The following is a 14,346-nucleotide window of genomic DNA, read 5'->3' as shown; positions in this document are numbered from 1 at the left end:
TGTTTTTTTTAAATTCTATTTTATATGGCGCCACTTTACCACGAGTTTTCACTCAAGGTCAAAGTCAAAGTATCGTAATTCAATTCAGGCTTAAATATTAAATAAGCACTAATGAATGTCAAAAATCGACTACTCTATCTATAACCTAGTTAGGTTACTTAGAAAAGTCGAATAGTTTTCATTTCAAAGGTCAATAATATCTCAAAAACGGCTGAAAATTCAAATTCAAATATTTTATTATAAAATATATTGTTATAATACAAACAAACATAATAAAACATAATTAAACTATAGATAGAAAATTTGGCCTAAATCGCCGTCAATGGGTAAGGTGCCCAGAAGGCTGGCCGTATTTCCTCGTTGTATAGCGATACTTATACGCTGTGCGAAATAGTGGCCAGCCCTCTGGTCGCCCGAGGCCTCTATTAGGCGCGTCGACAAATCTTTATACAGCCGACGCGCACTTGGCCCCCACGGCCCCAAGGTTTCAACACCAAATGCCGCAAACATGTAGCTGGTTCCCAGGGCGGCATATTTGCGGCGTTTGAGGCTTTCAGCCGAAGATGCCGCAGCGCCAGCGGTGACGCTGGTGCTTGGAACATGGGACGGTGCTAGGGTATCAACGCAAGTGGCATCCCAAACTAGCGGCCGACCCATGCTCCAAGGCACCAGCGACATTCCGTCAGGCCTCTTGCCGTCGTTCCTGGCCAGCCCGCTGGGCTCGAGGACTGCCGGAACTCTCGCACTGACAAGGGCCCGACGGATGATGTCGTTAATGCTGGCGTGGCGGGAGATCCTACCAGCGCTCCGGACACATGAGAGGCCATGGTGACCCAGTATGTCCACCATGGCGCCGCATTGACAACGATGTGGCTGATTTATTGATGCCCCCAAACGTAAGCTAGCTGCCAGGCGAAAGGTGGTGTTGTCTAAAAAAGTACCTATGTTTGGAGAAGGTAGCGCCTGCAGCCACAGACCCGATTCCCACTCCGCAGTCGCAAGGAGACGAGCACGGTCTGCCGAACTAGTTGACGTATCTAAAAGGTTTTTCCGTACTAGTTGACAGAGCGGCTCGTCCCATTGCCTCTGCGAGCAGGGATTGGCAGGCTGGTCCGTGTCGGGACAGGTTATGGACCAAACGTTCATGGCCTCGGAGCAGTGTGCAGCCTCCACAGATCCAATGGATGGATCTAATATTTTCGCTATAAGGCTTTGTGCACCATGCACCGAGGACAAGAACGCAGGTAGAGCAACACAAGAAATTTTACGGATTCCAAGGCCGCCGAACCTAATGGGTAGGGTAGCCTGGGTCCAAGATCTATCGTCAAAAGGAATATTGAAGACTGAAGTGAGTGTTTCTACGACTAATTTATCTAATTTTGAAGTCAAAGTGGGATATTTCCAAAAATGGGTTCCGCGAAGTATATATGTAAATTTTGGGACAAAAAGACAATGCTTAATGATTGAATAGGCTGAATGAAGATTAATTTTGGCCAAACGGTGCGATGTTGCTTTGAAATTTTGAATTTTTGCGTCGACGAAGTTTTCAAATGATTGATCTAAGACGGGACAACCAAGGAGGTGAAGCGATTCTTTGTTTATAATTTTGATACCCGGGGCGATTTGCCTAAAAAGGTCGATTGTATTTTCCTTGTCTGGACATGAATCGGTGATAAAAAGTTCGCACTTGGAAAAATTTAGCGATAGGCCAATTTTTTCCATGTCGATGTTAATTTTTCTTAAATCTTCGAGGACAGAAATCGCTTCTCCGCCGAGGGTCCCGTCATCTAAATACCATACATTTAATTTTGAATTTAGATCCTTAATGATGGGATGTATAGCGAGGCTGAAAATTGCTGGACCGAGCGGGTCGCCTTGTTGACAACCTACAGAAGAAGCCAGAACTTCGTTTTTGTATGATAATTTGGAAGGAGAACTATAACACTGCCAAAGAAACTTATATACCAGAGGAATTTTGTCTTTTATTTGAGTCAACAAGGCGCCCCTGTCTACGGAATTGAAAGCATTGCAAACATCCACCTTAAGCAGGACCTCTCCTGCCTTATGCTCGAGGAACGTTCGCACGGCGTGCACGGCGGCTTCACATCCACTTTTGGAGCCGAACCCCAGCTGGACAGGTTGAAGTTCTGGGGTAAGCTTCAAAAGGATGGAGCGGCAGGCAATCTTGGCGGCAAGACGTCTGAGAGTGGAGCCAACTGCAATGGGGCGGATGCCACCGTCTTTTTTTATTAGGGCACAAAGGTTGGCTCCATACAGGACGTCCTTTATTATTGTAGATTGTGGGTACATCACAGATAGTTGTAACAATTAGGTATTTTATAATCGAACCAGTACAACCAGCCAGTTTTTGGCATACAATATGTTTAAATTAACTAGGTACCTACTATCACTAAGTTACATTACAATCCAATCAATACTCGCTTAATTAGGAACCTTTTAAATGGATAATGATAATATTGAAATAAAGATTGTTTTTTTTGGAATCTTTTTGTATTTTTTATTTCAATCCCAAATTTTTACTTTTATTTTTTCCCAGTGATGGTCTTATTTTTCTGTTTTTTCTGTGCATCTATATTTCAGTTTGTATTTTCAATTTAGGTTCCGTAAAAGGACCGTAAAAGTAAAAATTTGGAATTGAAATAAAAAATACAAAAAGATTCCAAAAAAAACAATCTTAATTTGATTGCTTAGTAACGATATCTCTTGTCCGGGTGAGCGGTTAGTTCCGATGGAGTGCCGAAAAAGTTTCTCGATGAGGGCTACGGCATAGATGTCGCTAGCGTCACTGCTTAAGTGACTAAGTAAGAAACAAACAAGCTGAGATATGAGGTGCATAGGGGAAATTCGTGTCGGTACCGTTGACCATCAGTGGTGTAGCGGTATAGCACGCGGTACGGATTACCGAGGACCTGGGTTCGTTTCCCAGTGATGGTCTTATTTTTCTGTTTTTTCTGTGCATCTATATTTTAGTTTGTATTTTCAATATTGAAATAGTTAAAATTGCATGTCAAATATGAACTGTTTTTTATCAAACATGGCTATTAATAGAAACGTATTCACGTAAAAAAACGCATCGAAATCGGTCCATCCTTTTGAGAGCTACAATGCAACATACAGACAGACACCCTCTTTTTGCGTGAGGGGTCAAAAATAAAACTTGTAATGAGCATCGAACTATGTCTCTGTCTCTACGATAATGGTCCTATGACCACGAGGCCTAATTATATCTTTGTAATGACTTTCAGTACTTAAGAAGTTAAGTCATCCGCTGACAAATTAAAAGTTGCAATTTTTAGGGTTCCGTAGTTAAAATAGCAAAAATGGAACCTGTATAGTTTCGCCACGGCTAAGTTTGCCTCAGAGTTATTAGTATGTAGTTTAAGAGTACATAGCAGCCAAAGGTATAAAATATACCTGAACTTGGAAGATTCCGTACAAATACAAAATCCTTAGAAAAATATGAGTTCAGTATTTTATTTTTCGTAACGGCTACGGAACCCTATCTTGGGTGAGACCGACACGCTCTTGGCCGGTTTCATTAAGGTTTCGGTAAGGTTCCATTCGTAAAAAAATCGTTTTGATACGACTATTTTTAACTCCTGCCTGACGCAAAAATGGGTGTTTTAAGGATTGACGGACAGACATTGGCGTCTGAATTATATCACCCCTCTTTCTGCATTGGGGGTGCAAATCATTTTTTTTTGTCCTAAACCCGCAGTGTGCGAGTCTTTTTCGCACTTGGCCGGTTTTTAGGGTTCCGTAGCCCTAATGGCAAAAACGGAACCCTTATAGTTTCGCCATATCTGTCTGTTTGTCTGTCCGTCCACGGCTTTGCTTAGGGGCCATCAATGCTAGAAAGCTGTAATTTTGCACGGATATACTTAAACTCGAGCCCCCCCCCCCCCCCTCTCTAAAATCTAAACCGGTGGGTGGAAAAATTTGTAAAAAATCAGGATGGTAGTAGGTAAGTATATCAAACTTACAAGTAAAACTATAACGGTCAAGTTTTCTTTAGAATTATTAGTAGTTTAAGAGTAAATAGCAGCCTAAGGTATAAAATATACCTAAACTTGGAATATTCCGTACAAAATACGAAACCCTTAGAAAAATATTACTTAATTTTTTCGTAATGGCTACGGATCCTTATTTCGGGCGTGTCCGACACGCTCTTGGCCGGTTTTTAATTTACCAATTACATTTAATTGGAGATATCCTTGGTGATGCATAATTGTTAAGTAATTATTACTAGTTTCTGTGCCCAATGATAACAGTCAATTACTGGAACGATATTTTAAAATCACAATTGTGAGCAGATACGTCCTTTTGCTGTCGCAATTTTGTCATATTATTGGACTGTACCGATTTCATTTTTGTAAGACTCTGAGAGTCTTGTCTCCCCTTCCCTAGTTATTTTAGTAGCGACTACGGAACCATACACTGTGCATGGTCCGACATGGTCTTGGCTGGTTTTCTACCCGGCTAAGTTAATTATTCTTTCGAACTGATCTGCTTAAGCCAGAAGGTAGGCAACGGAACTCTGTTATAAAACAACGTAACTAGTCCGTGTTTGGACTTAATGGAATAGTAAGAAATTAAGAATTTTTTAACAAAAAAACAATAAATTTAAAAAATCAAAATGCCCGACTGCCTTAAAAATACTAAAAAGAAGAAAACAAGTCTATAGTGGGCTAGAACTTTGTTAAGTAGCTAACTTAATGTTCAAAAGTCGGGACCCATTAGGTAAGAATTTTTGACCGTCACGATTGAAATGAGTCCTGACTGTTGAACTTTAAGTTAGCTACTTAACAAAGTTCTAGCCCACTAGACTTGTTTTCTTCTTTTTCGGGTTTATGATCTTTTAAATTTGTTGTTTTATTTCACACTTTTTCAATAGTTCTGTGGAAATGGTTGATTAAAACTATTATAACACATATATATTTAGAATGGGCTAATTATTAGCTTTCATTTGATACCCACTCGATAGGTTTGAATAAAAACATATTTTGAAAACTTACAATTTGGCACCAAAAATCCGCCATTTTGATTTTTCAAGAATTTCATGTACCCAGTGTATATAGGGTCTGCGAAATAAAAAATGGCGGAAGAATAAAAAATATATTTTGTATTGTAACAATATGGGTATCAAATGAAAGCTAATAATTAACCCATTCTAAATATATATGTATGGGTTATAATACTTTTAATCTACCGTTTTCACATAAATATCAAAAAAGTGTAAAATAAAACACTAAATTAAAAAAATCAAAAACCCGACTGCCAAAACCCATAACTAAGAGTTTTTGAGCGTCACGATTTGAATGGCTCCCGACTGATGAACTTTTAAGTTAGCTACTTAACAGAGTTCTAGACCACTAGACGGATTATACGAGGTTTATGCCATTCTTGTTTCTTCCTATTCGCGATTCTGCACAAAATAAAGACTTCTTTTCTTGTAGTTTTTTGGAGTCAGTTTACTTTTTTGTTAAAAATTTTCTTTATTTAGTTGCGAACCAATTCGTTAATCCAAGAAAAAAATATATAATAAAAAATTGGCCGGTTTTCTAGTAACGGCTACGAAACCCTATACCTGGGTGTGTCAGACACGCTCTTGGCCAGTTCTTAGTTACGAGTATAATGTATATGTAGCTTATTTAATGGTACCCTTATCTCAGAACGCCCCCAAAAGTTTCAAATCATTATCTACGACATTGAAAACAACCCATCGTACGATTCCTTATCGTGAACAAAAATAATAATTGATAAATGAAGCTTCACGCAGCTAAAGTTTATTAACCGACTTCAAAAAAGTAGGAGGTTCTATGTTCCAATGTTTGTATTTTTTTTTATTTGTGTTCACCGATTACTCAGTCAATTGTGGACCGATTCTCAAAATTCTTTTTTTATTCCAAAGAGTAGGTACTCTTCTGAGGTGCTCCCATTGTCACCAAGTCAAGATTTGATGATGGGATCCTAGGGAAATCGAGGGCAAACATCAAAATTTATGGGCACGCCTATGGCGATTTTGGCATTTTTAGCATTAAGATAAGCATTTACATTCAAAAAGTATCATTTGGTAAACTGGACCTGATGAAGAAGACCGTAGATGGCCAATGGAACTCGTCAAAACTAAGTACTTAATGCTCGCGCGTCTATAAACGATCATGATTAATAAACCTAGACAAGCGACTAAGAAGAAGCTTTAAGTTAATGATTCTTTCGAACTGATCTGATGCTGAAGCCGGAAGGTAGGCAACGGAACTCTGTTATAAAACAACGTAACTAAGCCGTGTTTGGGCTTAATGGAATCGTTGTGAGATGTATACTTTGGCTACAAATCACTAAAAAGTGAGAAATAAAGAAATTTTTTAACAAAAAAGTAAAACTGACTCCAAAAAAATAACAAAAAAATCGAACCGACTACAAAACCCTTGAAAATATTTTTCTAGGTAGGTACCTACTAGCTCGAAGTCGGTGACTCAGCACGACCCAGCAGGAGGGATTGAAACCCATAGTATGGTGAGGTAGACGACTATTGTTCCACTCCCGCTACCTAGAAAAATATTTTCAAGGGCTTTGTAGTCGGTTCTATTTTTTGTTATTTTTTTATTTTTTTGGAGTCGGTTTTAGTTCTTTGTTAAAAAAAAAATAAGATTTGAAATATTTCAAACGAGAGGGATCGATTTTAAAATCATATCCATATCCCACGAAAATCTAGACACGCTCCCTGTCCAGCCAAGTTCAAAGAAAAAACCGATCAAGAGCGTGTCGGATACGCCCAAGATAGGGTCCCGTAGTCATTAAGTAAAAATTAGGTAATATTTTTGTAAGGATTTCGTATTGTGTATGTCGGCGGCCGATCGTAAAATCCGCCAGATCAAGAAACGCCTGATATGCCTAAAAGTTGGCTAGGCATATGTGCCTGAGAAACAATACGGCAGATCGATTAGACCAACGTATTCATCGATATTCCTAGCTTTATACCGGGCACATCGTGATATGCCAAAAAAAGAAAAAATTAGGTACAATGAGCGAAGCGAGGCCAGGAGTGGTTAGTGTGAATTGTGACCACAACGTATGTACGAGCCGAGCGAAGCGAACAAAGCGAGCGTGCCGCGGCAGCGGCCGGCGAAGTGTCAGAGCCGGCGCGATATGGCGGCGTTTCATGATATGCCTAAGAATTTCCTACGGGAACACATTACCGGGATATCAAGTATCCCATGTCGCAATTCAGATCTTTGTTTATCTGTATGCCAAGTTTTATGTAAATCCGTTCAGCCGTTATTGCGTGATTCAGTAACAAACATCCAAACCTCCAAGCACCTTCACAAACTTTCACATTTATAATATTAGTAGGATAGGATGAACCCTGACAAACCTGCGAAGTAATTCAATGGTATGTATTCTGAGAGGAGGCCTGTGCCCAGCAGTGTAGTAAATGGGCGTTTTCAAAAAAAGTGTGCCATTTCATTATTTTTGTAATTAAAAAATATGGTTTTTCCTACAGCGATGATTCCGATAGTTGAAAAAAATCGCACTCCCAGACCAACACCGCACGCATCCACTCAAAATAATACACCATTTTAATTTAGACTTAAATCACATTTCTGGAAGGTCAAAATTAAAATGGTGTATTATTTTGAGTTGATGCGGTGTTGGTCTGGGAGTGCGAAATGTCCCCAAAAAAAATGTCAGTTTTGCGACGTTTTTTTCATACACTTAGTATGGGCGTGACAAAACTGACCCATAAAAAATTTGTATGAAAATATGGGGACATTTTTTTAAACGATCGGAATGGATTGTGCCCTTGATTCTGAGTAAGAAAAACCATATTTTTTTCAAAAATTAAAAAAAGGAAAGGGTACTTTTTTTTAAAAACGTCCAAATAGGCTTAGATGATGATGAATAAAATAAACTTACAGCAATAATACTTCTTCTCACTCTGCTTCCCCCAGCATAAAGAAGACCACTGTTTCGTCACCCCCGCACACGTAAACTGCGCCCTCCCGCACCCCGCACACCCCTGCAATCCCGCCAGTATCGTGTCCTCCCTTATAAGTATCTTCGCCCCGTTTATCACTACTCTCTCCTCTGGCTTCTCTAACATAGGCGCAGTCGATGACATCTTCTCCAAAGTTAAGTGGTCCATTTGAAACACTCGCGTCGCTCGCGCTAGTTTGAAGCACGTCGTTTAAAGTACAGTCAAGTGCAAAATAAGTATCTATTCGACGGCCTTATTGCGTCGGAATAAGAGTCTGTGGTGCATATTTTTGAAACTTTGAATAAGTACATATTTTTACAGTTGACTCTATAGGTACCTACTGATAAACTTGAGCATTCAGTAACAGCGGTTCCGTGTCTCTGACGCTTATACTATTTATTACGAGAGTGAGAGGGACGGTATGATACGAACTTCGATTTTTGAATTTCGAATTTGGCCCTCAGAACATCGAGTATTCGCTGTTTTTAGTGTCGAATTGAATAATGAACACGAGGGCCTACTCCGAAGTTCGAAAATCGAAGTTCGTGTCGTGCGGTCCCTCTCGCTCTCGTATTAAATAGTATAAGTGTCAGAGGGACAGCACGACACGAACTTCGAGTTTCGTAGTAGCCCTGCTGGCCCTATTACGAAGTGCAAAATTCGAACTTCGTTATCTTGCCGTCCCGCTGACGCTTATATTATTTAATACGAGTGCGAGAGGGACGGTACGACACGAACTTCAATTTTCGAATTTCGTAGTAACCCCTCTGTTCGAGTTGCGAGTCCCGTAAATATTTTCGGTCGCGTAACTGGTTTCATACAAAAGTCCAATTTGTGTACAGTCACCAGCATTAACATCTGCCACAGCGGAGCGTGCAAAAATATCTGACACGTCCTTCCGGCCCTAGATATAGAGTCGTATCAGATATTTATGCACGCTTGTCGTGTCAGATATTGGTGCTGGTGACTGTACAACTTATTTTGAGTCGCCGTGTAGCACAAACTGGATTTTTGTATCCCTAATTAGTTTTTTAAATGTAATTTTTGCGTATATTATATGTCTTTTTGGGTGTTATTTTTTACCTGTTATTTTTTTTGTATAATTTGAATTTTACAGCGCATTGGTGTTTTAACTGTAATGCTGTTATTTTTTGTTGACAAATAAATAAATAATTAATAATAAATAAATAGAACCGAATGCAGCAGAAATTACGCGACCCCCAACTCAAAAATTACGCTCTTGGGCCCTATTTGACCACGCTGATAGGTGCAAACTACTTTCATAGAGAGATATTGAGGGAAATACCCTTATTCCTCGTAGTACAGTCGACGTCATAAATAAGTGATCATTTTTGTACCTTGTCACTTTAACGTCATGTTTGAAAGCCATACGAAATTGTGTAACGACTGAAAGCGACAAGGTACATAAATGATCACTTATATAAGACTTTTCCATATTTTTTGGACAAACGGTTTACAAGATAGGATAGGGGGGGGGCACAATGTTTGCTACTTTGGAAGCGATTATTTCCGGAAATCTTCACAATCCAAAAAATCTAAAAAGTTTTTGAGAAACCTTACAATCTTTTCAAAAGCGCTGTCGAACTATGTGCCACACGTTGATGCGAGTAAAAAAATTTTTTTTTTTCAATTCTGTTACGTGTATGGAGTGCCCCCCCCTATCAATATTTATTTTTGTAATTTAACTACAAAACTAAATAGCGGGTTTGACAAGACATCTGTACTCTAAATTTCATTGATATACATCTTGTAGTTTTCGAGTAAAATGCCTGTGACATACGGACGGACGGACAGACAGACAGACAGACGGACTTGACGAAACTATAAGGTTCCGTTTTTGCCATTTTGGCCCCGGAACCCTAAAAAGCGAAAGTTTGTGTGTTTGTGTGTTCGTATGTATGTTTGTCCGCCTATCACGTCGATTTTTGGAATATGTTTATGGGCCAGAGAGTGACATAGGCTACTTTTTATCCCGGAAAAATGCAGTTCCCGAGGGAACAGCGCGTGACAACCGAATTCCACGCGGGCGAAGCCGCGGGCAAAAGCTAGTTTTAACATAAACCTGACAAAGTTCTCATGACAAGATTTACCGACAAATCTGCAAGTAATGTCGACCAGGAAAAATAATTCTTGTACACAACATAATTAGGTATCATTAAATATTGATACAAATAACTAGCTGTTGCCCGCGACTCCGTCCTCTTAGAAGTATGAAGAAACCGCCGAATTAGTCACTTCAAAGTTCAATGTCTCAAAAACGGCTAAACTGATTTTGATAAAACATATTAAATTAAAATTAAATTAAAAAATGTTTGTTGCCAAAAAACTTAAAATAAATAAATAAAAGAAAAAATACCGTAGCTTGCTAAAGGTTTGGCAATGGGTACCAGTCTCAGCTTGTGCTGGGCTCGTTAGCTCAGCGCTGATTTTCAGAAAGGCCCCTGTGGTGGTTGATCGCAGCCCCTGCTTGAACATACTACGACTACAGTACCACATGTCTAAGAACCATCGCTAGAAAACTTACTTTCAAATAAAAAAACCGCATTCAAATCGGTCCACCCGTTTAAGAGCTACGCAAAGACACACAGACAGGGCTAAAAAATAGTTTACGTCCTATTCTCAGACCTACCGAATATAACAACGCAAAAAATTTCATAAAATTCGATCAAGCCGTTTTGGAAGAGTTTGGTTACAAACACTGACACGAGAATTTGATATAGTAGAGACAAGATTTTGCCCGCGGCTTCGCCCGCGTGGAACTCGGTCATCGCGCTGTTCCCTCGGGAACTATGCATTTTTCCGGGATAAAAAGAAGCCTATGTCACTCTCTGGCCCATAAACTATCTCTATGCCGATAATCACGTCGATCCGTCGCTCCGTTTCGACGTGAAAGACGGAAAAACATTCAAACACACACTTTCGCATTTATAATATTACTATGATTTGTCACTCGATATAATATCACTGACGATTGTCACGTTGGCAAAATAGAGACCCGGCTTCAGTCTACAAGTCCCTGCTCAAGTTTATCAGCACCTTTATTTTCCACTCGTGTCGTCTTTGGCACGATTTGGAACCGACTTTTTAATGTATTCGTAACATGCGCGGGCGCTCGCGGCTGTAGTCGCGACACAACTGAACTACAGGTCACTCTGTCGTATGTTTGTGGGTTATCACATGTTATCAGAGGCGCTTGAGACGATACTTTTTTGTTGCGAGAGGATAATAAGTTTTGTTACTTGCGTGCAGATTTAAGTATACGTTACAGATTATTTTGTCGGAAAACTTCATACCTACTTTCTCAAGTAGCTTACTGAAATTGACTGAAGCTAATTGAGATGCAAGATAAAAACCGGCTAAGAGCGTGTCGGACACGCCCAAGATAGGGTTCCGTAGCCATTACGAAAAAAATAAGTAATATATTTCTAAGGATTTCGTATTTTATACGGAATCTTCCAAGTTTAGGTAATTTATACCTTAGGCTGTTAGTTACTCTTAAACTACTAATAATTCTCAAGCAATCTTAGCCGCCATAATTTTCCTTGTATATTTGATATATTTACTACCATTCTGAATTTTTTCAAATTTTTCCACCCTTCGGTTTAGATTTTAGGGGGGGGGGAGGACGCTCGATTTTAATGAAAATTTGCACTTCAAAGTTGAATATATTGCAAACAAATCACTGAATCGGAACATCGTTTTAGCAACCCCCTAATGATTTTAAAAGACCTATCCAAAGAAAAGAGAAAAAAAAAACAGCCCTACTTTACGTCTATGGATACCTACCTCCCATACCATCACTAAAAAAATGTTTGTATTGAAATTTTTATTCTACCATTACATATTCGTGCAAAATTACAGCTTTCTAGGATTGATAGTCCCTGAGCAAAGCCACGGACGGACAGACAGACAGACAGACAGACAGACCGACAGACATGGCGAAACTATAAGGGTTCCGTTTTTGCCATTTTGGCTCCGGAACCCTAAAAAACGAACTTTTCCGACCAAATACGATGGCAAATTACTCACTTCATCTGTCTGTACATAAACTTAAGTAATATATTTCGACTAGTTGGGAAGATTCATTAATAGTAGATTGTTCAACGAGGGATTGTTCAACCTAATATCACACGAGATATTTTGGTATACGAGTGTCGCGAGGGTGCTGGCTGATAATTCGAGTGCGACTTTCTATTAATCTGTTCATATTTAAACTTGAACGCAATTTTTTACCACGCATTAATTGATTTTTAACACTTTCGAGGGGTATGTCGGAATTATGTGGTTTTTAAATAAGTTTTTGTTAAAAAATATATTACAAGCTTTTTCTGACTGTACTTTATGTTGACTGTTCTTGCATTGTCATCCAAATTGTATATCGGTACCAAATTTAAAGTCGATACCACCGTTGAGGAGTTCAGTCTTGCGGAGACGGTCCTGGTCGGACCAGCAGGATCCATGCCATATTAATGTACTTTCACCAGATTTACATAAGGTCAAATTTAACTTGCAAGATTTGACCCGCACATACATACATACAGACAGACATACATACATAGGTACATACGTACATATAAGCTTGTAAAATCGGTTCCGGCTCGGTTTAATGAATGTTTACATACGTTGTTGACACAGATGCAATTAGTATGTCATGTTACGTTTTCTCCAGAAACAATGTAGTATTGTTTCCTAGAAACCGCTTCTGAGACTCCGTTAGTAAATACAACTCGGAGAAAATAGTTCATTGTGTCTTAAGGGCGGTAAACAAATAATTGATTACGAACTAAAGTCGATTAGAATTTAGAATTAGGCTTTAAGAGCAATATATGTAATTCTAGTACCACCCGTGCGGCATTCAATGTTACAAGTCAAAGTCAAAGTCAAAATATCTTTATTCAATTTAGGCTATAACAAGCACTTATGAATGTCAAAAAAATCTACCACCGGTTCGGAAAAACCTCTGTTGAGAAGAATCCGGCAAGAAACTCAACGAGGTATATTTTTTTAAACAGATTTACAATATTATTAAATGATATGTATACATCCCGTTCCGTAACAGTTCAGTAAAAGTTTTTCTTAAAATTCTTCTAATATAAGTTTTTTTTTGCTGACTGTACTTTATGCCCCTGGTTACCAAAGTACCTACTCTTCAAGACGACAAACGAGTCCAAACTCGATGCGGTCGTGTCGTTTATCACAGTGTTCCTATGTCACCCGCTAGCTTTATCATCAGATCAACTCCATCTATATTAATAATTTCGTCAAGGGGTACGGTAGACTCGAACGAAATGCACATCAAATTGAAAAGCGTAAAAAATTAGTCAATCCGAGTCGACAACTTGTAGGCGGAAATTCGGATTATCGAGTATTTTCAATATAAACTTGAATAAATTACTAAGTATATAATGGCGTTGCGAAGTAAACATGTCAAAGTGGCGATAGTGTCACGTCATCACGTGTCGCAGGTTCGTATTTCGTTCTCCATTGTGACCTATTAAGGTCCTCCACATACGGTACGATTCGTCGATTTTCATCAGATCGATCGTACAGACGAATCGACCGTATATGGGCCCTTTAGGTCTAATTTCTTTGATTATGAGACAGAGACGTCATAGTTATTTGGACAAATAAGATTTAGGAGAAATAATCTACCAGTGAAATACCGATTCGTAGGTTAGCTGTGAAAGTACGTTTGTGATATATTAAGGCTGGGAGTATACGTCAGGTTTTTCGATAAGTACGACAGTCTTTACAAAAAATGTGTCTGGCAAAAAAAAAAATTTCAAACATATTATTATGAGTCTACATTTTACCCGAGCGAAGCCGGGTTTTCATCTAGTGTTATAATAATATTGCATTGTGATTGGATTTACACGTGCGTGTAAAATTTCAGCTCAATCGGTTGAAGATATCAAATTCCAATTTGAACCAAATATCTATTTGTGATAAAAGAATTTGATGTTTCAACAAAAAAGTAAAACCGACTCCAAAAAAATAAAAAAATAACAAAAAATGGAACCGACTACAAAACCTTGAAAATATTTTTCTAGGTAAGTAGGTACGTACTAGCTCGAAGTCGGTGACTCAGCACGAGCCAGCAGGAGTGGGACAATTCACAATAGTCGTCTACCTCACCTACATACTATGGGTTTCAATCCCTCCTGCTGGGTCGTGCTGAGTCACCGACTTCGAGCTAGTACGTACCTATACTTACCTAGAAAAATAATTTCAAGGGTTTTGTAGTCGGTTCCCTTTTTATGTTATTTTTTTATTTTTTTGAGTCGGTTTTACTTTTTTGTTAAAATTTTCTTTATTTCTCACTTTTT

General features: G+C 38.9%; 1 protein-coding gene across 4 annotated transcripts in view; it reads right to left on the bottom strand.

Moving 5' to 3' along the window:
* Positions 1-11,163, bottom strand: part of LOC141443684 (scavenger receptor class B member 1-like) — a 41,277-nt gene extending 30,114 nt beyond the window's left edge. The window contains exons 1-2 of one of the 4 annotated variants that reach the window (XM_074109030.1): positions 11,102-11,163; positions 7,939-8,190 (exon numbers count right to left, since the gene is read on the bottom strand). In XM_074109030.1, the coding sequence (XP_073965131.1) occupies positions 7,939-8,167 (229 nt within the window). In that variant the 5' untranslated portion in view covers positions 8,168-8,190; positions 11,102-11,163. Of the gene's footprint in view, positions 1-7,938; positions 8,191-10,957 lie in introns of all 4 variants that reach the window. The other 3 variants (XM_074109031.1, XM_074109029.1, XM_074109033.1) reach the window with 3 other exon arrangements.
* Between the last annotated feature and the right edge of the window lie 3,183 nt (positions 11,164-14,346).

The sequence above is a fragment of the Choristoneura fumiferana genome, chromosome 28 (genome assembly GCF_025370935.1).
Source record: "Choristoneura fumiferana chromosome 28, NRCan_CFum_1, whole genome shotgun sequence".
In the NCBI taxonomy this organism is placed as follows: domain Eukaryota; kingdom Metazoa; phylum Arthropoda; class Insecta; order Lepidoptera; family Tortricidae; genus Choristoneura; species Choristoneura fumiferana.
The sequence above is the reverse complement of the archived record's forward strand: the minus strand, read 5'-3'. Positions and strand labels throughout refer to the sequence as shown.